This window comes from Thamnophis sirtalis, unplaced genomic scaffold (assembly GCF_051295495.1).
Source record: "Thamnophis sirtalis isolate CommonGarterSnake01/CBP01778 unplaced genomic scaffold, rThaSir2_p1.2 scaffold_4, whole genome shotgun sequence".
Taxonomy (NCBI): Eukaryota; Metazoa; Chordata; class Lepidosauria; order Squamata; family Natricidae; genus Thamnophis; species Thamnophis sirtalis.
The window spans coordinates 104320932-104348157 of NW_028261384.1; the positions used below are offsets into that span (position 1 = coordinate 104320932).

Genomic DNA, 27226 nt, shown 5'->3' on the forward strand with positions numbered 1-27226 from the left:
TCTGTGAAACAAAACTTTATTCAATTGGTATAATATCTATTGACAAAATAGTTTAAAATATATCCCACATAGGATTGCCATTTTTGATGTAAAATATCATAAATGATAGTTATATAAAATCACAAATTAAAATATCTTTTGGGTTGTAGATTGCATTCAAAAGAAATCTATGCATGTTCATGCTCTGACAAGTGGCTTTTTGCACATGCTGTTTTAAAGAGCAGCTTAATGTTATTGCATCAGTGATAAAAGCATAATCAAGAAAATACACAAAGCTTAACCCGCAAGTTTCTTTTCAGTAAATTCACTGCAAAAAGAATCCATTATACAGAAACGGTCAAATGCCATCTTGAGCATTTATAAAATGCAGCAATTCCATAAGACTGTGAAGTGGGAGAAGCTCCAGATTCTAATTTTCTCAGCATATACAATGGTTTGTAAATGATGTTTAAGAGATATAATCCTCTAAGAGGCTTCTACCTGGGGGTAGGGGGAAGTGAATTGTACAGTTATTTAGACCCTGGTTCCTTGTCAACTTTACATAGCTAGCAGCTACAGAGACACAGAGAAATACTGGAAGAATATGATATCATCAGAAAAGCACATTAAAATATAAAGAAAGCTGCTAAAACATCTAGGCATCTGTCTAAAAAGGAGGGGGGAAATTAGTGAATACACCCTGTTCCAAATCAGCAAGCATGATTTATATGTAGAAATAGAAAATACAATAAACCTATATAGAGAAAATGGGTCCAAAGAAGTCAGCTATTTGGAAGATAACAAATGATTTTCAGCAACTAGGTAATGCATGAGGAATCATGTGAGTGATCCCACAAAGATCTTCATTTGCCATGCAGGAATTTTCAGAAGAACACACTGATGTGCCCCAAATTCAGTGTCAGGTCAACTTAATAGGTAGCTTTTACATTGTTTTTAATTAATTATATTATTAATAATAATCAACCCCAAGGCAAATAAACACCATTCCCCAGTTGCTCACATATTGATAGCAGATATAAACGAGATGCTTATCTGCATGCACATTTACCACTGAAATTACTATCTTGTAGATTTATTTCTACATACTGTGCTCAAAACACAGCAGTTTTTCTAGAATTCTCAGTATAATCGCTTGTAAAACTGTAAGTAATACTGGTTTAGCACTTTACCATTACAAAGAAGCATGAAATTCACATATATTTGATGTGTAATTATATTAGATGCCAATAGTGCTAGTTGCACCAACTGTGAAAGAATTTTTAAAAAACTTAATATGAAATATTGGTTATTAGTTTTTCTCTCCATTTTGCCCACTTCTCTAAATATAATCAAAGTGCTTATGCATTGTTGGTATATTCTAAGAATTTCTGTGTGTATTTGTGTACCTGTGTGCATACATTTGTGTGTGAGAGTACTATGTGCATAGATTTTATGTATGTGTGTTTAACTGTGTGTACACACATACATATACATCATGCATCTGAACCAAAGCATCTGAAAGAATGTTGCAAATTTCTAGAACCCCATCCAAACCAAGTAGGAAAAAAAACCTTAACAATATGGAAGACAACTGCAAAGTTCTCTATATACACATCTGCATGTTATATAAAATCAAAATGGGCTGCACCATTAAAATATTCATTATTAGCAGTCCTAGTCATTAAAGAGATTGAACTAGGTTCAGAATTGCAATCCAAATGTGGATTAAAATATATTTATTTTATTGGTAACTAAGTATAATTTTGTTGTTTTGGGGGTCATTGGTTGAAGCAATTCAGTACATAAACACATTTTTAAAAGTTGTGTTAAAACTGTTATTAATGGAGTTAAGAACAACTTTGCCAAATATACATGGAGGGAGAAAACTTTCATTCATAAACCCATGAGTGACAAAAGTTATCATCAAAAATGGTTCTTAAGTGGCCAATGATTAAGGTCAGGAATATAATCAGCTCATTGTAGGCAGCAAATTGCAATTCTATGGTTGGCACCAAAAAGATATTTCTCCCTAGTAAGTTTTTCACATAGCTTTCACCTTGATCTGTTTCATTTTCATTTGCTTCTTTTCAAGTTTTTTCTGTTCACGACGCAAGGCAGCCTCCTATAGGAAATAAATTATTAGTTTTATGTGATTATTGGATTATTTGTTTGATTGCAGAGCAAAGTCAAAGACACCAAGGAAATGTAGCAGATTTGTTTACTGTTATGAGATAAATATTAATTAGTCTTCCATGTAAAAATCTGCAGCTACTACATTGGAACTAGGTGGGTGATCAAAATATCTCTCCAACTAATGCTTTCAATGCAATGAAAAATGGAGCTGCTTCCAAATGGATCTCTTCTTGTAAATACAGAAGTATTCAAGCACTGAATTAGATACCATTTCCTCTGGCCTTGGTAGGAGAAAACTGTCCCTTAGACCCCCCCTGCTTGATTGAAAGCTATAAAACGATTGAAAGCTATAAAACAGGGCTTTGCTGCTACTAATAAAATTCTGCTACACAGAGATGCTGGTCTTACAGAGAACTAATAATAATGGGATTTGATGGGGTTTGGCTTAATGTGACAATGTAAGTCAAACACAATGTTTTCTGAGCCATGATTTGTCATTTAACTCTGTTAGTGAACAAGATGATTACAGCTTATTTAAAACTGTAGCTTAGTTAACATATGAACCTAGCTAGATAATTTATGCATATAAAACTGGATCACAAGCCATGCATCTTACAACAAAAATACAAGCAAAACATTCACCATCTTTAAGCCCGAAAAGGAATTACTGTAGTGTCCACCAAACAAACCATGAAACTGCCTTTCTCCCTCTCCAAAGATGAGGTAATAATGTCTGTTGCTACTCATTCCAGGAAGACTTAATATTCAGCTACTACAGGCTTTTACAAAGAAGTTGCCCAAAACAACTTTGATTAAGATAACATATTCTTCTTAGAAAATCATGTGAAAGTTAGAAGTCTTGTTATCTCCTTTAAACATATTAGAGCTACTTCTTGACTTATAACCATTCATTTAGTGACTGTTCAAAGTTACAACAGCACTGAAAAGAGTGATTCACAACTGGTCCTCCAACTTATGACTGTCATGTTTAGGCACTTGGCAACCGGCATGTATTTATGACACTTGGTGTAGAACTAAATATGACCCAGGTCATATGATCACCGTTTGCTTCCCAGCCAGTTTCCAAAAAGTAAAGCCAGATTCACTTAATGACTGCCCATTTAACAACTACAGTGGTTCATTTAACAACTGTGGCAAAAAAGATAATAATATTGGCCACACAATAATATTGTCATTTAACAATTGCCTTGCTTAGCAACAAACTCTGGTCCCAAAGTTGGGGACTACCTGTAAAGCACTTCAAATAGTGCAGGCTTTGGATCTCATTTAACATGGGTAGACCAAATTATAGAATGGACATTTTTCCTCCCAGACCAGAAAGTTTATTTGTTTATAATATTAACCACCGGAATCTTCAACATTCTGGAAAAATAGCATGTAAGCGGGTGACACTGGAATGTTTTTCTGCAGAGGGATTACACCTATTTCTATAGCAATAAGGGATTATATATATTTCTGTAGCATATTGTTTGTAGCATGTAAGTGCAGATATAGTTACATTGTTTTTGCTTATGCATGTTTTGCTGATAGTTGTCAGGGATGGTGATATAATGTTATGGTGTAAATAAGATACTTGGAAGGAGCAGATTTATAGTTTGATACTCAGAACAGAATTTCACATGCAAGTTGCTAGCCCCATGTTGTGTTGCTAGCCCCATTTTGTGGTAATGATTTTAGTAACTTCCCCTGAACAACTTGATGCAATGATTAGATTTGGGAGATATAATGAACGTACATGTATTTGTAGAGCTGAAGAGGTAGAAGATCTGACTGATATATTATATGATTGCTGTTTGTATAAGGGGATGAGAGTTAAGTCTCTTGATCCACATTTTGAACGCATGGCCCAGTGGGAGCTATTAAAACAACATACCTCATGTATGGCCAGACTTTGAAAATGACATTTAATACAGCAAATTTCTGACTAAAATGATCCAACTGAGATCGGCATGTGAGCCTGATTGGGGCAGATTGCAGGGGTGATACAAAAATATAATTTTATGTCATTTTATTTTATTTTACATATTTATGTATTAAATTATTGTATTTTATCCTATAACTATTGTATTTTACCCTACTCTTATTTTAAATTGTAGAGGATTTTATTTTGACTTTGTACATTGATATGGCCTAAAGGCTAATCAATTAATCAATAATAAACTCAATAGTAACTTCCCTAATTTAGAATGGCTCCTAAAGGCTGAGCATGCTTCTTCTAATATAGTAAGCTTATTGAACAAAATACCTCTAGACGTCGCTGCTTTTCTGGATCTTCCTCATTCATGATTCTCTCCTTCTCTGCTCGTTTTTTCTCTTCCCGGCGGGACTGGGCAGCCTCTTGTCTTTGAACATGAGTCAATTTCAGGAAATTCTCTTCCACACGTGCTCTATTTTTATCTGCTTTCTGTTTTCCCTTTGTCCCAAAGCAAGAAGAAATGCAAACAATTTAGCCAATATACATAAACACATAGTACAGTAATCAGCAACTTTTTTCAGTTGGTAGGAAATATTGTGAGATTCCCCTTAATAGTATGGGCATCAAAAACCCAAAACATTATTTATTAATGTCCCAACTATTTTGATTTTTCATGCAATAACATAAAACTCATAACTCTTAGTTATTTTGCAAGGTTTCAATTATTATTATAACATATTCCATTTTTTTTTAGTTTTGAAGTGAATTAGTGCCATCTAGTGGAGTCATGAACAAAAGTTGCCAATAGTTGACATAATACATCAAGCAATATCGTAACAAACTATTTGCAAAGATAAAGTCTTAAGAACTTAGTTTATTAAAATCTGAACCCGAATTTGCTTAAGGCTCCTATAACAGATTGGGCTAATAAAATGTTTGTGAGACAACTTTGACTTTTTATCAAGTCTTTTTATCTTATCATTTGCTGACAGCTTGTTCTGGAGTCCCAAGACAGAAGGGACTCTATGCAGAAGGAAGGGCAGCTCATGTTTAAGCTCCAAACCCTTCCTGGCAGTCTTAGATCTTGCACCCAATCCAAGATATGGCTGATTTTTACCATAAAAAGAAAGAAGTTCTCAACCATTCATATTGTGGAAAAATGGAGCAAAATCCCATTGCATTCCTCTGTTGTACAGGTAGTCCTTAAGGTACAACCACAATTTGGACCAGGCTTTCCATTATAAGAGAGTTTGCTGTTAAGTGAATCATGTTGATTTTGCAACTTTTTTTCTCATAGTTAAGTGAATCACTGCAGTTGTTAGGTGAATCCCATGATTGTTAAGTGAAGTGGTTTCCTCCATAGTTTTGCTTGTTGGAAGCTGGCTGGAAGGGTCACAAATGGTGACCTCATGACCAGGTCATTGCAACTGACATAAATACATGCCAGTTGCCAAGTGCTTGAATTCTGATGATGATTGTGGGGATGCTACAACATAAGTACAAGGAGTCAACAAATGGTAGTAAGTCAAGGACTACTTACAATGTTAATGATGATGATGTCTTTCCCAATATTTTCCAAGCAAAATCTAACTACTTGTTTAATTTCAATAGTCGTTCCCCAGCTTTTCTCAATCAAACTTGTGAATGTTGAATAACAAGTGATAGCCTAAACATATCTGGAGTGTTCCATACTAGAAATGTAAAGACTTGCAACGCTAATAAATTTAAACTCTACGCTGTAGAAAGCTGGTCTAAAGAACTAGTCTTTTGGTTTCCATACCTACCTGATTACCTGATTCTAAGATCCACATACTCATCAACTATCTGTACCATTTTCCCACCAATATGCACACACTTATATCCAATCTCTCATGATGCTTTATGCATTTGATACAAAGGCCTAGAATTCATGAAAACTTGTGTTAAATATGTCTGTCTTTAAGGTTCCACAAGACTATTTTTTGAAATTAATATAAATAATAACTTCTCTTCTCTATGGAGAAAGTTCCAGAAAACACTGTAATTTGGACTTATATACATATATCCCATTGTCAATGACTCCCAAACAAACACAGCAGCCATAAGATAAGAGAACACACACTGTACATTTATGGATTGCAAAATAACTAAGAAACAAGACAAAGAATAGGAATTAAAATATAATTTTGAAATTGAAAAACATTCATAGTAGGATTTAGTAATTTGTTTATAAACGAATTGGAGTGAGGGTATAGCAATGTGATGTTGTTTAATGATAGCAATAAACTGTTCAGCCATAAAATAAAATCATGATTGCAAAGATTGCTAAAGCATTTCTTCAAAGTTCTAGATAGGAAGTGTAAATGAAGTATATGAGAAAAAACCCAAGCTTCAGAAATAAGTTGATTAGCTGTGTTTGGCAGACTAAAAAAAACCTTAGAATCATTGTGAAAAGGTCAATATAAATGTAAAAAATGTAAAAAAAAAAAATCCAGATTAGAATCATTGAAAACAGGATGCAAAATAAAACAAAGATAGCTAACATATTAATGCCATTAATCTGTGTTGAAGATATATCTACAAAACTAAATAGTTTGGATCATGACACCAGAAAAAAAAGATTTTATAGAGATGAAAAGAAACAGAACTGAAAACAAAATTACTTCAACAGTAAGATGGGTGGCATATAAAATCAAGTCAAATCAAATCAAATGATTAGAAGAAAGGCAACTGCTTCACAAAGAAGAACTATTACCCCCTAATGAAGAGTCCATTTAGGACTCTTCATTAGGGGGTAAAGATAAGTAAGGGGAAATAAAAATAGAAGTGTATAATACAGACACATTTTCCTCTCACACTGTTGTAACTCAGGACATTCTTTAACATTAATGCAGTGAAAGTGACACCAATTATTTAGAGAATCCCTATTTAACTAGGGCATTTTCTGGCATAATAGGTGATGACAGCCACCAATTCAAATGGTTTTAAAGGAAACTGGACAAATTCATGGAAGATGAAATATCAGCAGTTACTCCACTTTACAAGAGACATTAACTTATGCCTAGACCCATGATGGCGAACCTGTGGTACACGTGCCGCAGGTGGCATGTAGAGCCATTTGTCAGGGCATGTGAGGCTGTCACATGCCCTGACAAACCCTGTCAGCTGGCCAGCAGGCCCCTTCTTTTGAGGCCATTTTTTGTCCTCTGGAGGTTTCCTTGAAGCCTCAGGAGTGCCATAAACCGGCCTTATGGGCAAACCGGAAGCTCGGGAATGGAGTTCCAGTTTGCTCCTAGAGTCGTTTTTTGCCCTCCAGAGCCTTCAGGGAAGCCTCCTGGAGGCCTCTGAAGGCTCCAGAGGGCTAAAACCAGTCCTATGAGCGAACTGGAAGTCCATTCCTGAGCTTCCGGTTTGTCCGTGGGGCCAGTTTTTCACGCTCTGGAAAACTCCTGAAGCCGCTGCAGGACCTCCAGAGGGGGAGGCCTCTTTATAGGAGTCGGGGGGGGGGTGGAAAAAGCACGCCAAAATCGGGGGGAGTGCTGGTCGTGGATGCATGGCCACTGGGGTCGTGCGCATAGCATTATGGGTGTGGCACACCCATGCACGACCTCCCTGCGCTCCCCTCGCTTTTGGCACGTGAGCCAAAAAAGGTTCGCCATCACTGTCCTAGAGTAAAAAAGGCATGTTTTGAGTGCCCACTGCTAAAGACCAAAATGAGGAGAAGACTCTCAATTTCCTATTCCCTTTGTAACATTTCTGAATGCATCCAATAGTCCCCTGGACATCGATGCTGGGTCAGTTCAGCTGTTTTGAATGAAATGGTGGTAGAGCAGAAAGGAATCCAAACATATCTGGGACATGGATTGCATGGAGTTTTAAACATTTTCATTATATGAGTCATGCATATACAATTAGCATAATGGTAGACTGGGTTAACATAAAACTTACTTCTCTGTTCAGACGGAACTTTTTTGCTTTATCAATAGAATAAATAACCATGTTCATCAGAGGCAGCAGAGCTTCCATGTCTTTGGGAGAAGTATTGCCTGAACCTGGTACTATAAATAAGAAGGACATTTGTGTTTAGTCTTACTTATGAACTAAAATGTATAGGTGTATACAAAGAGTCACTATGATGTAGTGGACTGGGAAGACCAGATTTAGTCATTCCTTAGGGGATGGTCTTGGGTTGGTCACTTGCTATCAGTTCTGAATCATCATCAGACTTTTTGACAAGCTGGCTGAAAAACAAAACTCATTGCATCATACACAGATAAGCTTCACTTTAAGAACTAGGCAAGAGCAAAACAAAAGACTCTGAAACTATGTAGGATAGATATGATGGACAACTCTAGGAAGACAAATTTTTAAGTTTTTAATAAAGTCACTTCATCATTCTAATCTGCATTTATCTGTAACATTCCTGTTAGTTTCATTGAGATGCTGACATGGTAGAAATCCCTATACAGTGCAATTCACAATTATAGCAATTAAGAGATATTTATTCTACTTAATATTAAATTTTAGGCAACCAAGGCAACATGGTATTTTTAAATAGTCAACAGTACCCATGCCTCTGCTAAGATTCCCATAAACCCTCTATCTTTCCTTTCTTTAACTACATTTTAATCCCATCCTTATGCCAAATTTTAATTGGAGCCAAACAAATGTTAGAAATAGACCTGTTAATCAGGACAGATTATACGTTATATTCTGATTTTGAAATACGCTCTCAGGGGTAATATTCTATGTTTCCTAAGGAAAGCTATTCAAAACAGGAGCCTATTCTTACCATTAAAAGTAAATAGCAGTGTCTTTTTAGTTTCAGGCAGTTTCAAAGGCTGGCCTTCCCTGGGTGAGAACAAAAAGAAGCACTGATAAAAGGATTTTAAAAATGACTACAAAAAAATGGCAACAGCAATATCTACTGGTAGAAAGTTACTCCATAGTAGGTGAAGACATATTGGGTGAAGTTGCACAAGCCTGACAGCAAAGGTTATCTTACAATATTATAAATTGTAAAATTTCTTGCAAGAAGGAGAATCCTTAATCTATGGCAACAAAAAGCCAGGAGTCTGGTAGCATCACTTGTAACTAATATATTTTAATAAAAGGTCAGTAAAATAATATTTTAGAAGACATTATTTATGCTGTTTTGTTATTGTCTTTCAGCCTCCTTTAGGACCTAATTAGGACCTAACAAAAATGCTTATGAGTCTTGGGAGAACTTCCCATCATAAAGTCCATTGGAAACACAGGAAGAGAAATCTGGCAACAGCTTCTTTGGTCATTATCTTGAAAGATTAAGTCATCCAGGAGATACCACTTTAGAGACCCCTCCCTTGCAAAAAGAACAACATAAAGGAATGCAGCATCTCCTTCATCAGCAGCAGTTTATCTGTTGTAGTGATTTATCCTATCTATTGCGCAGGAAATAAGCTGTTACAGATCCTTGCCTGCACCTTGCCACAATTAAATATAGTAAACATTTATGGTAGTTAAATGCTATGAACCAGGGGTGTCAAAGTGGCAGCCAGCGGGCTGGGTGCATCACATGCAGGTCACACCTATCCAAGCTCTGTGAAGGAAAAAAACATCGCAAAACATCATATGAAAGCAATGTGACGCTGCAAGTTTGACACCTGTGCTGTAAACATACAGCATTATCTACCCTATAATGGCATCTGGACAATTATTGGGAGACAATGCATTGCAAATGCTCATCTTCCCAACAGCTAGAATAGGTATTAATAGTTGGGATAGTTGTATTACATTGAGCTTTTTTATTTAATGCCCTTGTTCAAACATATCTAATACTTTATTCAACATACTGGAAAACATGCTCTATTGCTGAAAGGATAGTCATCCCCAATTCATGAGTATTGTTATCAGAAATATACAATACAATAGGTGTCAGACTATGGTTCTTAAGATAAATTTCTCCTCTAATTTCCCTTTTGCAAATTTTAGTGCAATATTCATTTGGAAATACAAAAGTATATTTTGTGCCATACTCACTCTTGCATAAGTTTTGGACCGGAAAATTGGTCTGAAAAATGAATTGACTCAATCTTATCAGCATAATGTGTGAGGAAATGGATCATCTACCAAAATAAAAGAGATTTAAAATATTAAAAATAGAAGCATATTTATATGTATATGTGTATGTGTATGTGTATGTGTATATGTATACACACAAACACACGCACACGCACACACACACAAAATTGGGAAAGGTTAGCAACTATTTCCCTGTCTTCTGTATGTATGCAAAATGTCAACTTATGAAGGCAGTTGGGAGCTAAGTTTCAGTCATAAGTGATCCTGTCATAAAATGCAACTTTACATACCTTAAATATGGCAACCTTTGCAGTCCCGACTTGCTGTCATTAACTGAATCCCAGTTGTTAGGCAACAAAACTTCCTGCCAGCTTCACATAGCTAGGTCAGTTGGGAAGCCAGCAGAAAAGTTACAAGTCCCAGATAGCTTGCAAGGAAGTCAGTAGCAGGAAAATGGCTGCTGCTGGGTGGAATAGGGTGCAAGTGGGTACACCAGGATGCAAGGAAGATGTGGTACGTTCATGAAGGGTGTGTGAGGGATGCACAGGGAGGCTTGTAGAAAGTGCAAAGGGATTGCACAGAGGGAAGAGACTAATCCCAGCATTTTGCCACTTTCCTTGCCACCTTAACCCATTAACTTTCTGAGGAAACTGGTAACAAAGCTTGCAAATGGTGTTCACAGGGTGCTACAACCTGTTGTTAAATGTGAACCTGCTATCAAGTGCCCAAATTGTGATCATTTGACCACAAGGGTGCTAGGATAGCCAGAATTCCAAGGACTGCTTATAATCACCATTCATTCAGCAGCATCATAACTTCAAAGGAAAGATGCATAAATCAAGGATTACCTATAATTTGATAATATTTCCAACATTAGTCCTGCTGAATTAGGGGAAAGTTCTAACAATTCATCCACGGTCTCTCATGATAGTATCAGCAGTAAACTATCTCTGGAATTGGAGATTTTATTTAGCTCTCATTTCCTTTGACAGTCAGACCTATTATTCTTGAATTGGTTCAATTACCTAAACATATTGGTTTTAAACAGCAATGGATTCCATAAGCCATTAACAAAACAATGCCATGGCTTTTGTTTATGAATGAGATATGGCGAAGTATGACTCATCAACAGTAAAAAACACAGCATCAACAATCAAGTTGTCATCATAAATTAGAAAGTAAGGTATCATGTAATTCATATCATGCTAGATAAATTGTCTAGGAATGTTTGATTGGATTCCACCAAAAGGAATCAAGTTGAACTAGTCAGACTTTGGGTCTGTGAAAATGCTGTGTTTAATCATTATTTATAACTAAACTGTGAGACAAATGGATTAAGTATACTTTTGCCCAGAATTAATCAGTACCTTCATAGAATGGCACGATTTCAGATAACCTTTGCTTCACACTTAACCACATGACAATACATACAATACTCATTTACCAATTATTCTGCCAGCCATATGCTTATTTCCAAAACCGAATGCTTAGTTTTTCAGAACTATTCAAGACAGAAAATACTTCATTTTAAAACAAATAAATAAAACAAATAAGGATGTTCCAATGCACAGCAAAATGCAAACTTGTATTCTCATGAGAATTGAACATTATCGCAACTTGAATATTTTAACTATTTATTTTACATTACCTTCGTATCCATCATTCCTTCTGTGACCTCACCCATTTCTGATAAGATAGCCAGTGCTTCTGGGAGCCCATATTTTGCCCCCGTTTTGGGTTTATCACTGCAGAACTCACTCTGCCAAAAAGGAATTGCCATGTTATAAGGTATATCTGTTATTCCTTGCACAGTTAAATATCCAATCAAGCTAATCCAAACTCTGAAAGTGATTTAGGAACTTAACTGCTAGAACAAGACTCTGCTCAATTGAAAGAATAATAGCTTCTGATTACACAAGAATTATACTGCATTTAGGGATTGTGAGAGGTTCTAAATCTGGAATAAAAGATCTCACATTCCAGCATAATTTTTCATGTTTAAAAAAAGGATTACAATAGCAGTTTTAAATTCCTATGTTGTTTGTTAAAATAAAAAATATACATATAAATTGAAGATACCATATTTTTCAGAGTATAAGATGCACTCCCCCCCAAAAAGAGAGAGTGAAAATTTGGGTGTGTCTTGTACATCTAATGTAGTGCCGCCCACCCGCCGGCCTCTGCCTCCCAGCAATTTGCCTCCTTGCAGCAAACAGCAAACAGTCTGTTTCAATTTCCGCTTCAGCACAACTTGATTAGCACAAGCAGCTGATTGTCAGTTGGACTGGCCTTCAGCTGTTTCAGAGTGCAGGGATTGCAAGTTCCTATTGCTGCTTCCGTGTGCCCCGTTTTTGGTCTCCCTCTCACCCTCACCCCATTTTCTGCCCATTCTGATCCCTACTTCCCGGAACAGGTGGAAAATGTGGCACACAAAACTGGACATGCAGATGATGAAAACAGGGCACACAGAGGCGGCAATAGGCTATGGCAATCCCTGCAGCTTGAAACAGCTGATTGTGGGGAGGCTGATCCAACCAAATCAGCTGCTTGTGCTAATCAGGCTGTGCTGAAATTGAAACACGCTGTTTGCTACAAGGAGGCAAATTGCTGGGAGGCAGAGACAGGTTTTCTTTTTCTTGTGCTAATCAGGCTAAACTGAAACAAGCTGTTAGCTGTTTGCTGCAAGGAGGCAAATTGTTGGGAGGCAGAGAAAGATTTTTTTCCTAGTTTTCCTTCCCAAAAGCTAGGTGCATCTTATACTCTGAAAAATATGGTACATATAAATAAAAGATAAAAACCCCTTCCATCGTAGGATCTGTCCCCAAAAGTTGTAACAATTTTTTTAATGTCATCCCAAGCTGCACAATGGTTCTCTGCCCAAATTAGCTATAAAGCTAGTAAACTAGATTGACATTGCAAATCAGACTTGTTACAAGCTAGAGAATGATGGCATACAAGAGTATGAGAGAAAGAAAAGACACGAATCAGAGAAATCTGCTAATAGAGCTACTGTAGCAACAAACTTTGGTATATAAGTACAGATAGTCCTTGGTTACATCCATTTGTTCAGTGTCTTTTTAAAATTACAACAGCACTGAATGAGCAGGAATTATGACTGCTCCTCGTGAGTTTTGGCCATCACACCTTCCCCATAACATGTGATCCAAGCGCCTGGCTTGCAATTGTGACACTACAGTAAGGTGCAGTCACATGATCACAATTTTGAATGTGGAAAGTCAATATAGAAGCTGGTAGGAAGTCAGAAGTCACAGTCATATAAAGTCCTTGCTTAACAACCTGCACAGTCCTCACTTAATGATAGTTGTTTGGAGCTGCAGTGTTACATGACATTGCACTTTATAACAGTGTCATTTAGTGACGACAATTCCGGTTGGAATTGCCATCGTAACCCAAGGACTACCCTGTACATTTGAAATGGCCCCATGTTGAAACACATTGAGTGAATTCAGAGACTGCATCCAATTAATTATGAGAAGGCAATACATTAACACAATATGTAGTTAAAACAGTCCTGGACCATTTGTAAGGCTCAACATATGTTTTAAAATACCCTCATCTTCCTTCTTTAACTCCCAAATTTCCACAGCTCCAATACATACCAGGTCCTGCATTTCCTTCTGAAGCCGTACCAAGGCTTTTCTTGTCCCAACAGCGAAAACATAGGTATCCATATCATCATCATTCATAGTAACTTTTATTTGCTGGATAAAACATGTAATAATAGGCACACTTGGGTTATTTTGCATAGGAAGATTCATTGGTACAATAATAGTTTGATCATATGGTAAAAACATAAAATGACCTGAATAGCAAATGCCCATTTAGCCAAGATCAGGTCATGCTTAAGGAGAGCTCCAAGATTACTCTCAGAATCTCTAAAATACACTATAGTATTTTCTCAGTAAAATAATAACAACTGCAGAACTTCTTAAAATGGCAAAAAGGCACACAGTTTTTCATCTCAAGCATTTAGCAACTGGAGGATACACTTTGATTCATTTCATACAATACAGGTTGTATTATAGAATACAGGTGGGGATCATTTACCATCAGGATATGGAACAGGAATTCCAACATTAAACATTACAGTAGTAAGGCTGATGTCATGTAACTGCATCAATTTATGAGAACAAACAATCCCAAATGCTGTCATTGCCATGTGTTCAGTATCCTATGATCCCAGTATCCCATGATCAAGTGGTTGGGATCTCCTGCAAGTTTCCCCATTGAATCTGCTTGTTTGAAACTAGCAGAGAAAGTTGATTGGAAAATGCAGTGATGTCATAATCTCAAGCAATTCGCCATGTGCCTAAATGATCACATACAATACAATACAATACAATACAATACAATACAATACAATACAATACAACACAACACAATACAATAGCAGAGTTGGAAGGGGCCTTGGAGGTCTTCTAGTCCAACCCCCTGCCTAGGCAGGAAACCCTATACCGTTCCAGACAATGGCTCTCCAACATCTTCTTATAGACTTCCAATGTTGGGGCATTCACAACTTCTGGAGGCAAGCTGTTCCACTGATTAATTGTTCTAACTGATTAATTGTTCTAACAAGACTTTAGGGACATTGTAATGGCTTCAAGGTGGCGCAGTGGTTAAATGCAGCACTGCAGGCTACTGCTAGATCAGCAGTTCAGCGGTTCAAATCTCACCGGCTCAGGGTTGACTCAGCCTTCCATCCTTCCGAGGTGGGTAAAATGAGGACCCAGATTGTTGGGGGCAATATGCTGACTCTCTGTAAACCGCTTAGAGAGGGCTGATAGCCCTATGAAGCGGTATATAAGTCTAAGTCTACTAAGTCTACTGCTATTCAAATAGAACTTGTCATAAGTACCCTTTGTTCAGTGATGTCATACCTTCAATCCCTGAACAAGTGGACGTTAAACAAGGACTATCTGTAGTATTATTAGGGATCTGTATTGCTGCCTACTTTTATTTGCAGCATACCATCAGAACAATACTGGTCATTTCCCAGAAAAAAATTAGTCCCCAATCTGATTATAAAATATGCATATAATATACTTATTTTGGTACCAACTGACACAATGATAAAACCCACATGCTTTGACTCTGAATTTCTACTAAGACACATGCTGCTTCTGGGATTTAAAAGAAAATGTAAAAAAAAAAATGAAAACATATTTTTGCAGCCATATGGGTTACAATTTGTGAACTTTTATTAGGAAAAAACAGAAAGCAGTGACTCCCACTGTGAGAGTAGAAGCATCACATCTACAGACCTATACTTTTAATAAGTTAATCAAACAACTGTTATGAATATAATTCACTCGAGCTATTTTTGATTATAAAATTAACACATACCACTTGGTCACAGGCTGGCCTCATCATGCGTGCAAGAACATTCAGCAAGTCTTGTCTCTTAAGAAACTGAAAAGGGAAAAGTTCAAAATGTGAGAACTTCTCATCCCTCCATTGAGACCCCCTAGTCCAATGAACATTACAAGCTTTCCTGCCACAAAGATATCAATCTGTATAAAAGATTCATTCTGGAGTTATTTTAATATATTTTATGCTGCTTTTCTCCCACAGTACAAGGCAGCTGATATACATTAAGGACCCAGATAGTGAAAACCAATTTCTCCAGTCCAGGCAAGACAAGATATACACAGATGTACTTCCAGACTATCCATAACATCCATATCTAGGAGAAGCTTTAAGTAAACAAAATTAGAGTACAAGATTTTGTCTTAGGACTCTGGCATCATGCTGCCTTTTCCCACGGGAAAATGGGACATAAGGAAGTCCTATCTTGTTAAGACTCTTAGCAAGAGGATGGAATGACCCGTTTTAGGGGATATAAGTTTTATTTACTTGCTTCCATGTTCTTCATGAGAAAGTTGGTGGAGTAGAAGACATGCACTCAGCCTGTACCTAGCAATTCTGCCCAATATTAATCCTCCTTAAAATTACCATCAACAAAATGGGTTTTAGTGGTACAGCTAATATAGGAGTACTCTAAACACATTTCAGATACTGCAAATTCAGAATACTGTTGTTAACTATGACTAGTTATATAATATCAGTTCTTGCCAAGTGAACTAGTGTCCTCTTTTTTCTAACATACAGTTCAGCCTTAATTATTGAAGTTCTTTGCAGGGTATTTAATTATTAAATTTCTTTGTTGCTGAACCTTCAAAACTAATGCAATATCTGCCAGCTCATTTTTTGTGCCTACAGTCTAAGATTCTCAGTACAGATCCTAGAAGATAAAACCTTCGTTTCAAAATCTCGACCTCTGAGAGCCTTGTCTGTCATCTATGATTTTTTTTTTGTCAGAATAATAATTTCTTCTGGCTCCAAAGTTTCAAAAAGTTCTAACATTTTAACATTCTTGCAATGCAAGCATTCATTGTTGAATGGTTGTATTGTTTTTCTTTTTTTAATACAGAGTAAAGTAATATTGTTGCTATTTCCAAACAATTGGCATTCCAGGAACTTTGTTGGTTTACTACAAGACAACCCACTGCTGGATTTGGAATTTCTTATACCTTGAGTTGGATAAGCATGCCTTCACAACACACTCTACCGGAACACCACAAATTATAGATATGTTCATTCTCTTGGTTCAGTTTGCCTGTACTTATGGCTTCTTTGTTTGTGCCATCATCACCTTGAAAGAAAAAATATACCAATTAATGGGCATTTATTATTTATACTGAGCTGCTGTTGATGATATTCCCAGTGAGAACAAGTTACTGCAACACATTATGCAAGTATTGCTCCTTTGTTTTTTAGTTTAGTTTAGTTTAATGTCACTGCACATGGTACAACAAAATTAAATGCCATCTTCAGTATACATTATAACTATAAAAATAAAAACACAAACATATATTCTTTACAGTCTATATAATTGAAATTGAAACCCTAATATTGCACTATAACATAGAATTCAATATGGTTATTGCCCTGGGATAGAAATTGTTTTTCAGCCTATCAGTTTTTATTATCCTGTACCGTCTGCCAGGTGGTAATAGTTCAAAAAAAGGGTGCCCAAGATGAGATGGATCTGTAAGAATATTTGGAACTTTCTTAAGGCAGCGGGAGCTATAAAGTTCTTTCAAAGAGGGAAGAGGGCAACCGATGATCCTCTGGGCAATGTCGTTGACATTCTAGAGTGCTGTCCTATCTGCCACTGTGCAATTGGCAAACCATACACAGGTGCAGTAAGTTAAAATACTCTCTATGGTGCAGCAGTAGTTCCTCCCCTCAGTATCCTCTCAACTAGTTCTTTCATGCTGAATCATGGTGATTCCATACATTTGATACTTCAAGTCAAACTACAGAAAGGCTCTGAAGGAGTTTTGAAGCCTGGTTAATTCTACACTCCAATTAGTGTTCCTTGTTTTCTAAGCCCTCATCCTGAAAAAACTACATTATCACATATACCACCTTGAACTGCACTAATTCTAAGAATCCCTGGATATTGTCTATAATTTTGTTTTCATAGGAAAAAGGGAGAAGATAAGGATAAATCATAAACCAACTCACCAACTAGTGTAAAGTTACTTTCAAGTAGCTCTCGATGACTACTGAACCAGGCCTGGGCCAGACGATTGTTCTTATTCTTTCCAATGATATAGTTCATGATATAAGCAAGAAGCCCTGTCACCATTAAAATTTCCATGTAGTAACTCTCCCAACTGTTTTGAAGATGTGCAGGCACCTGATGAATTTGAACATTGTTAAAAAGCTATTTCATTTATGGGAGGGAAACCCATTTCCAACCCAAATCTTAGCTCTTCATTATAATCAGGTTTTATTAATTTAGCAATCAGCAATTCAAACTCCAGGCACAGAGAAAAAATTCTAAATCAACACAATCTATTCTTCTCATAAACTTATTTTAATCCTCTGAAATACCGTTGAATACCCCTGAAATACCAATAGATAAGAATATTTATAGTTCAGAGTTGAAATGAAGTTCTTTGATACTTTCTGAGCTTGGTTGTTTTCTTGCAGATATTTCATTACCCAAATTACCCAACAGCGCAGATGAATTTACCTAGTTTGGGTAATGAAGTGTCTGCAAGGAAACAACCACGCTCAGAGAGCACCAGGGACTCTTTACTGCTGAAATACTGCAATTGAGAATTATTTTCTTTAAATTTATCTGACTTCACGATGTTATTTGGATCATATCTATGATTTACTATAATTCAGCAAGGTTTTAAGCATCTAGATTTTGCTATTTAGCTACTATGAATATCAGTATTTACCAGGGTTTATAATTACCTTTGGAATAAGCCCACTGTCACCTCCATTTATCAACTAATTAAAGTCTACCAAGAAAAGTTCTGGTGCTTTTGAAGAGTTCGGGCAGAGGAAAAACATAAATTAGCATAAACTACATGCACACATATGCAGGGAAGGGGGAGAGAAAGAGTAAGTGGGTGTGTGCACGTGCATGTGTACACATACATATACACATTATACCAAAGAGAGTCTATCCCTATTTCATTCAAAGTGATTAATCCAAGGCACTTATGATTGCAGTCTTAATTATAATACAGGAGAAAACCTAATATGAGACATTATTTAGAGATTACATAGAACTTTTCATAATGTTTACTTACATCAACAATAGTAATAGGATCCTTATTTTTGCCAAGAGTTGCATCAGGTTTTTCTTCGTAGCCTTCAAATTCCTCATCATCATAGGGCTCACTTTCTGTATCACTTTCCTACAATAAGAAGGCAAAATGTACAGAAATATCCATTGTTTCAGGAAAATGAGATAGTAAATGACTGACTTTTAAACATGCAGCTATCTTCTGCTTCTTCTATTTTAAAAACAACCTATACATCTTTGACTGCTTCAACCACATATCTATGGAGATTCTCAATTATCCAGGTCAATGTTGTCCCAGAGGTACTGTTCCAAAAGGCAACTGGACTTTCTTGAGTTTTTCTCTGAAAATGTTTCACTTCTCACCCAAGAAACTTCTCCAGTTCTAATTGACTGTAGGGGAATGGAACGATTTATATTCTTTGCAGTCATCTATTTGTTAGCCTCTGAGGATCAGTCATTAGCGTTAGCAGTCTGAGTGTCATTGAGGCCACTTGGGGGTTTATCTATTTCCTCAGAGTAACCTGAATCAGAGTGTAAATGGGTGTGGAACTTTCTTGGGACTGCTGAAAGCACTGAATTGTAAACAAGAGATAATTGGTGTTGTACCCCTCTCTCTCTGTTGAGAAAAGTCCATACAATTTTAACCTAGATGACTTCTTTGATCCCTTTTTCAAACCAGTGGGCCTTCTGTGTAGAATATGAATTTGTTCAAAAGAGTGACCATTTCAAATGCAGATTGACTGCTGAATCTTGTCCTGGTGAATTTGTTCTCCCGTGTTGGGCCATGTATCTATAAAGTGGTTGTTTTGTTTCTCCAATGTACAGGTCTGCACATATCTTGCTGCAATGTACTGCATATACCACATTGTTTGTGTGTGGGTGTTTTGCCCTTGGGCTGGACAAGCTTCTGCCTTAATATATTCCTGAGTTTAAAGTGTGCACATAACTTGTGCTACTACAACATAGGGAATGGCAACATTGCTTCATTTGTTGTTTTCTTCTTTGCCTGTTATGAAGGAGCTCCTGTTGGATCTTTTTATGGATTTGATGAAGACCCATTTAGGAGAGCGACATGTTCAGTGAGCTTCCTTGTTGTGTTTTTGTTCCTCCTTGCTGGTAGACACACCTTCAGTCCAGTGGTATAAGATTCTGATTACTCCCAGCTTGTGATCCACTTGATGGTAAGAATGAAAATATAAATACTGATCTCTGTGTGTAGGTTTTCTGTATACTTCAGTGTTGAGCCTTTTGTCTCCTTGATGTATATTGCATAAGTCAGGAATGCCATTTTCTTTCATATCGTCCCACATGAACTTAATGTTTCTGTCCACAATACTAATGTTTCACATTGTGGATAGGGGAACCACTTGTTTGAAAGAGGGATCAAAAAGGTTACACATGTTAAAATTAAACAGCATCCCCCCTCAACAGAGGGGGAGAGACACACCACTTATCTATTTACAATGCAGTCCTTTTAGCAGTCTCAAGAAGCTTCCATACCCATTTACACTCTGATTCAGATGATTCTTAGGATTCAGATATACCCCTATGAGACTTCAATGACTCTCAGAGAGTTAACACTAACAGTTGACCCTTAGAGTGCTAATGACCAGGTGACTGCAAAGAATATAAATCCTTCCATCCCCCCCCCCCAGTCAGTTGGAACTGATGAAGCTTCTTGGATAAGCAAAACATTTGCAAAGAACCCCCCCCCCAAAAAAAAAGTCCAGTTCCCTTATGGAAAAAGCATTTTTGGGATTCAATCACATGGGTTCAATTAACCAAAGAATGGCATGCACAAAAGTAGGCTACAAGTGCAGCAGAATATGAAGCTCATCATATGTCCATCATGCCCATGCAAGAAAACTGGATTGCTAATTACAATCTTCTACTTAAGCATGGTCAATAACTCAGTAATTGAATGCTGAAACTCAGTTCTGTGGGATCATATCAAATCACTCTCATTTCCATCCTTATGTGCTTCCAATCACTAATTACCACTAAACCATGCTTCTAAAAGTTGGCAACAAAATGTTATTTCAGATGTAGGGCTGGAGGGTATTAAGAATGAAAATAGGATCAGCTCAGCTCCCTGAAACTTCTTATATTCCCTCCCTCATTTTTGAAACTAAACAAACAAAAAGTCCCAACAGTGAAAAGTTGTACAGCCAAAATTAGCTATTTTGCTTCTGAATTTCAGTAGTATAATCACAGGTTATTAGATCATAAATTGCACATTGGAATGTTGTACATAGTTCACTATCTGCTCAGCTGTTTGAATATGATGCTCTGGCCTAGTAAATTCAGCTTCAATACAAAAAGGAAATACAAATCTGCAGTTTATAATTGTTTATAATCCAATGGCAAGGATTATAACAGCAATATGAAATACTTGCAAAATTGCATGCAAGACTAAACAGATTTTAATTATAGGCATTATACGATACTTAACGACAAGAGATATATCAACCTACAACTTAAATATGGTCTCCAACCTTCAAGATTGTGCCTTCAGAATTCAGCAGATTTCTGTTTTTTACAGTTCTTTTCTTACATTAAATAAACTGTGCAACGGTTATCTTAAATCTCTAGTAAACCTAAAGTATCTACACTAAACTTTTTAAAAATCTTATGATTTCCATTAGAGACAAAAATTGATCCCATTCCTTTGCTTACATCCCTGCTGTTCTTGCAGACCTTGGAACACCGAAAATATATTTTTTTAAATGCAGCTTGTTTTCTCAAGCATTTCTCCACTTCTGATTTATAGATATTTGGAGATATTTGATGTTCCAGAATTCCTTAATTACAATAATTATGTATATATCAGATGAAACTACAAGTTATAGATTTGTGTAGTCTCATCTCACTCCAGCATTGTATGATACTTTTCAATACAAGTTTCCTTGCTTTTAAAAAGATCAAAAACTTATTTTGCCAAAGAAACTGGCCAATTAACACTGATACTATGTCAAGCTTTATAGTATACAATGGCTTAAATTTTAAAAATAGAATTTATATAAGATATACACTACAGAGACATACAAACTAAAGAAAATACACAGTATAATTGGATTTCCTAATATATAGTCTTACAATTTTTATCTCTTTGCACCAAAAAAGACAAGTTAAGATCTTCCCCTCATATCACCTGTCCATCAGCATCCTCAAAGTCAAGGCCTTCATCTTGTCCTTCAAGTTCTACTGTGGCTTCCTCCTCCTCCTCTTCTGCTGTAACAATCCGCTGGGGAGATTCTGTGGCTTCAATCACATCTTCAAACTCAGCAAAATCATTATCATCATATTCCACTAAGTCATCGTCATCAAACTCCTCAAATTTAGCCAAAGAAAGACCCCATAGGATAAAGAATGTAGTCACCAAAAACCACCAACTTCTCATTGTTGCTGGGGAAGAAAATGTTCAATAAATAAAAAATAGCAAAGATCCAAAATCTTTCAAGTTCAAAATATTTTCTTTTAATACAGCAGTGAAAAAATGGGTCAGTTTAACAAAGTAGAAAAAGAGTACTGTATCACATTCAGTAATTCTCCAGTGTAAAAATGGGTCAGTTTGAAACAAACTAGAAAAAGAATACTGTATCACATTCAGTAATTGTGTGTCTCATCCTGTACAGCACTTTCAAAAATGCAAGTACCCAACTTAATAATAATAAATTAATATCATAAGTTTCCACCAGGTGCATCTAGTACTCCCTCTACTTTTTCTTTTTCTCCACAAAAACCATGGGATGTGGGCTGGATTGATAGCAAAGTGAATGTTCAATGAATTTGTTGTTTATCATTAGCAACCAGAACTTACAATAAAATGTTGCAAATTACTATTTCCCCAAAATAAGCCATCATTCCAGGAGTTTATCAGAAATCAGTGCCCAACTTTTGATAGTAAGGTAACATTTGAATAGGGAGTGGGCAGAAGGTAGTTCAGAATCTACTAATATAATATAAGGGTAATAGATTAGCAGTGACTCCACACTTTTTAAATTTCTCATGCTTTAACAACAAAAGGGTTCCTATCCTGAATCTGACTGTTGGAATTCCTGAACCTACATTATATTAGCTTGATATGCCCTGAGGCAAGGAAGATGCTTCATATCTGGTGTAGAGATGCTTACTATACGTGTCTACAGCATTAAATAAAAAAAAACTAAATAAATATTAATAAGTATATCCATACCAAACCCAAACTACTTGTCTCATATTGAATGTAAATAATGCAAACCTATTCAGCCTGTACTTTAAAAACATAATTTATTTATTTCAGTTTACATGGCTGCTTGCTTATCATGCAACTCCGGACAATTATCAACTTTTTTAAAATTAAAAAACACAAAGGAAATCGTTAGGAAAGGAATGACTCACTGAATGCAATTCACATTCAAAACATTATTAGCTTGCATAATATCCAGGCCAGTGCCTTTAAGGACTTTTCTTCAAGGCCAGCTCGGACCATCCAAATTTCAAGGGGAATGTTGTACAATAGGGAAGGCATGGTAACAGAGAATCCCTGACAACTGAGAATGCATGTCCCCTGATCCCATGAGATGATACTGTTTAATTGATGAGGCCTGGAACATGCCAACCCTTTAAGTTTTGTTGGAACAGAGGAGATAATTGGATACAAATGATCATGCAAATATCCTGATCTTGTGCTATTAAGGACTGTTCAAATGACTACAAAAAAAAATATTGAATGGCATTGGAATCTCACTGGCAACCAATGGTTCATGCAACAAGCATGCTCATGTGTATCCCCACACCACTGCATTCTGGACTAGATGGGAGTTCTGAGTGGTCTTCAAATAAAGCCCCATATAATGTACATTGCAATTCTCTAATTGCAAGGTCACTAGGCCATAAGTGACTATGATCATTAAGTAATGGGGCCATTTGGCACAACATGAATTTATGCAAGGTCCTCCTACCTATGTCTGTACAATACCATTCAGAAAAAGGAAAAATTTCCAGATCTAGGTGACTCCCTAAGCCACTTGGTCTTGCTAGAGGTAAACCTCAGATTGGTCCTTTCTATCCAGGCTCCTCCCCCCGCCCCCGCCGCCCATCTCTAGACACTGAGACAGAAAAAAAGGGTGCTATGATTGATATACAGGTAGTCATTGACTTACAATTGTAATTGAGCCCGAATTACAGTCATAAGTCAAGATACCATTTGACTGGATTTGAATTTACTACTGGTTTTTTTACAACAGCCATTAAGTGAATATCATGATCTTTAAGCAAATCATTTTCCCCAATGGGTGTTTTGTAACCGAATGGTTTTTAAACAACCAGTTGTAGTTGAGGACTGTATGTATACAACTGGGTATCAACCTTTTCCTCCTCACTCAGTCAATCCAAAGTGTGATTATATTACATGGCCATTTGTCATTATAATATGGAAAAATGTGAAATCGAAAAAAATAAAAATAGAGTCAATTGATATGCAATTAAACTAAGCTTTTAAAAATTGGCATATGTCCTAGCTTTGTCACTGAAAAAGTAACTCACAAATCCTTGATTTAAAATTATTCCTTAAAATTATAAAACCTATTTCTTGAACCATTGACCAATATAGCATAATGGTAGCATAAGAAATAAAAAGAAAATGGAGAAGTAAAAAAAAAAATCAGTCCAACTCATTGACCTTTGTAACCAAGTTGTGTTTTGAACTGATATTTGAGCTGGGAATCAAATCATTCTATTGGCGCAATAATTTACACATGCTGGCAAGCTATTGAAGAATGTTATACTTATCCAACGGCCACTGTTTTAACTATGAGTAACGGACCACTATATTATATTTTAAAAAACAACATGCTGTAGTTTCCCAGTAGTCCTGACACCCGCATATGCTTGACTTGAATAGATAATGTATTATTTAAATAATTCGATCTTCACAGCATGTTGGTTGCAATTTGCATAATTCTTTCTGTGATTAAAGGCTTAATGATAGTATAGATTACTTTCTAGCTGCTGAAATTCAACTCCCCCCATTCTTTACCACTTTGTCCATGTTAACAAAGGACACTGGGAATTGAAGTCTATAACTGCTGGGGAAGGCATCAAGCTGCCTAACCTGCCTAACCTCAATATAATTAATGGATTCATGGAAGGTGTACTATGACACACCCCAAAATTACCAATGTTAAGATTTCAAGAGGGCAGCATTAAATTTCTAAGCTCATGAAACACTGGAAACACTGACATCTCGGTGTTTCTAACATTATCACTTGAGGGCTACAAAAAAAAAACCTGCATTTGTAGAGCAGATTGTAATTACTATTGCACTACAGAAGCACGAATCTGCTAGCCTTTTTTAAAAAAAAAAATCTTTATACAGACAATTTCCTACTCACCAGTTTTCTAAGTTTCAATTTTTATTATTTCAGTTTAGTAAGACACGTGTGAAAGGCGTTCGCAGGATTGGCCTAGATCCCCCCCCCGCCCCTCAAAAAAAGAGTATCTAAAAAGCGGTGGAAATGATTAGTAGAGCCAAGCCAGATCCCCAACAGAGCCTGTTCCAACCAGAATAAATCACCTTCAGCCATTCCAGGGTGGCCCGGATTGCTAAGAGTGCAGTCCAGGTCACCTGGAGGGAACGAGGTGGGGAAAGCTAGCTTCGGTGAGCTAACGCCAGGCCCAGACAGACACCTGTGAGAGGCAACCCTCGTGTACAGCCAATTTGGGGGCTGTTTTTCCTCTCCCAGGACGGGGCCATGTCCACGCCTTTCCCGAACTGGGGAACAACATTATAATTTACCTTACTATCTAGCCTCACAAGAGAGAGCTCCCTCCACACCCCTCCCCGGATCTCTTAGTCCTCAAGCCCTCCTGCTCGATACCTCAGACTCAGGTTTTAGCCTCTCAACGTCCCCAAGACCAACTCGCTCCTCCGCTAGGTTGAACGATCCCAACACGCCCTGCCGTTCTTCGCCGTACGTTACGTTACTTGCGTAAGTCAGCGCATGCTCCTTGAAAGGCCAGAAAAGGGAAGTGGCCTAAAGGGAAGGGATGTTGGAAGAGAGCGAGGGGACGGTTCCTTAGAAGGATACCTGGCTGCTTCCAGGTCTTGGCGAACTTCTTTGCGTTTTGGTGATTTATTAGGCGATTAGAAGAGAACGAAAAAGAAACCGAGATTTCCTTTGTTCTGGAAAAATATGCATCGTGTTTTCTGCGGGCGCAGGGCAGTGACTTAGGGTGAAATCAATGTTGTGTGTGACGTTTTTTATACTGGATTCTAAAAGTCAAGTTTAGCATATCTACCTCTCCCCATCCCATTTGTATTTATAAACGGAAATTAATTCTCCTGTGCCATGACATTTTAGCCCATCAACTGGTATTTATTGATCTTTCCTAATGTTTTTGGTTAAAAAAAAATGGAACTTTTGTGGCACCGTGTACAATCATTCTGGCATAATCTGTCAGGATAAATGCTCATGTCAACTGAAGGACAACTATGTTTGTTAGGCTCCAGTCTAGTAGATGCTTATACTTGAGAGTAAACACCACTAACTATAGATGTTTTGAAGAAAAGATTTTCAATTAAACTGCATTATAATTTGATGTTCAACTTATGGTATCAGTACTCATTCTATTAGCACTTCCCCTAAACAGTGGCTGAAACATAGTGAAAATGAATTATCTCTGTTTTATTTATAGCGTACCCTGCATGCAATTAAACATGCAAACTTGGATTGTGCTACCACTGATTTTCCATTTTATGACCTGAAACATTCCAGTATTCAAAACAATTATAAGTTTTATCAATAGTATGTGCGCTTCTTCATATATTTAAGAGCTGAAGCTTCGCCTAAAAATGTTTAACACCATAGTATAAGTGCATGCTGATGTGATGTAAGATATCTCCAAAGCGAGTGACTTTATTAACACATGGGAATCATTTAGACTATGTGGTAGTCCTGAGAACAAGTTAGAAGTTGTTTGCCATTATCTTCTTCAAGGGAAGTTTTTTGATGAGAGATTTTCTAGTGATTGCCCATTTAAAAAGTAGCCAGGTATACCATAATTCATCAAAGATTGGGTGGGTATTGCCAGCCTACAAATATATACCATGTAAAGGTTTTATGTTGTTATCATGATCATAAGGGACTTCAGAACTTTACTGTGAAACGCACAAAGTGAGAACCTTCAAAATTCAGCAGAACTTACTTTTGAAGATGGGACTTCTGTTACTCCAGCTCCAATTTTTTCTTTCTAGTTAGGAAAGTAGTGTGTTCACTCAAAAAATAAATGTATCATTCACAAAGAGCAGACAATTTATCTTAGTATTTAGTCTTTAATACTCTTAGTTGTTAATTTTATAAAAAGCAAGTTGTTTGGTTTTGTGAATGCCTAAATGTAAAAAACAAAAACAGCATTATGTTTTCTCAACTTTTATAGGACCACCACCAAGTCAGAATTGAATTATAATGCATCTTGGGTTGCATTTTTCCCCTTTTTTCTTTTTCATATTTCTTCAAGAAATGATT

General features: G+C 36.7%; 1 protein-coding gene across 1 annotated transcript; it reads right to left on the bottom strand.

The window, feature by feature from the left end:
- On the bottom strand, positions 1-25673 carry CCDC47 (coiled-coil domain containing 47). Its single transcript, XM_014065771.2, has 13 exons — positions 25580-25673; positions 21871-22124; positions 18724-18831; positions 17639-17813; positions 16639-16760; positions 15452-15517; positions 13708-13809; positions 11736-11846; positions 10046-10131; positions 8820-8878; positions 7976-8085; positions 4379-4546; positions 1-2101 (listed from the first exon to the last, which is right to left on the bottom strand). The coding sequence occupies exons 2-13, from the start codon at positions 22117-22119 to the stop codon at positions 2021-2023; spliced, it is 1437 nt and encodes a 478-aa protein (XP_013921246.1). The 5' UTR covers positions 22120-22124; positions 25580-25673; the 3' UTR covers positions 1-2020.
- Between the last annotated feature and the right edge of the window lie 1553 nt (positions 25674-27226).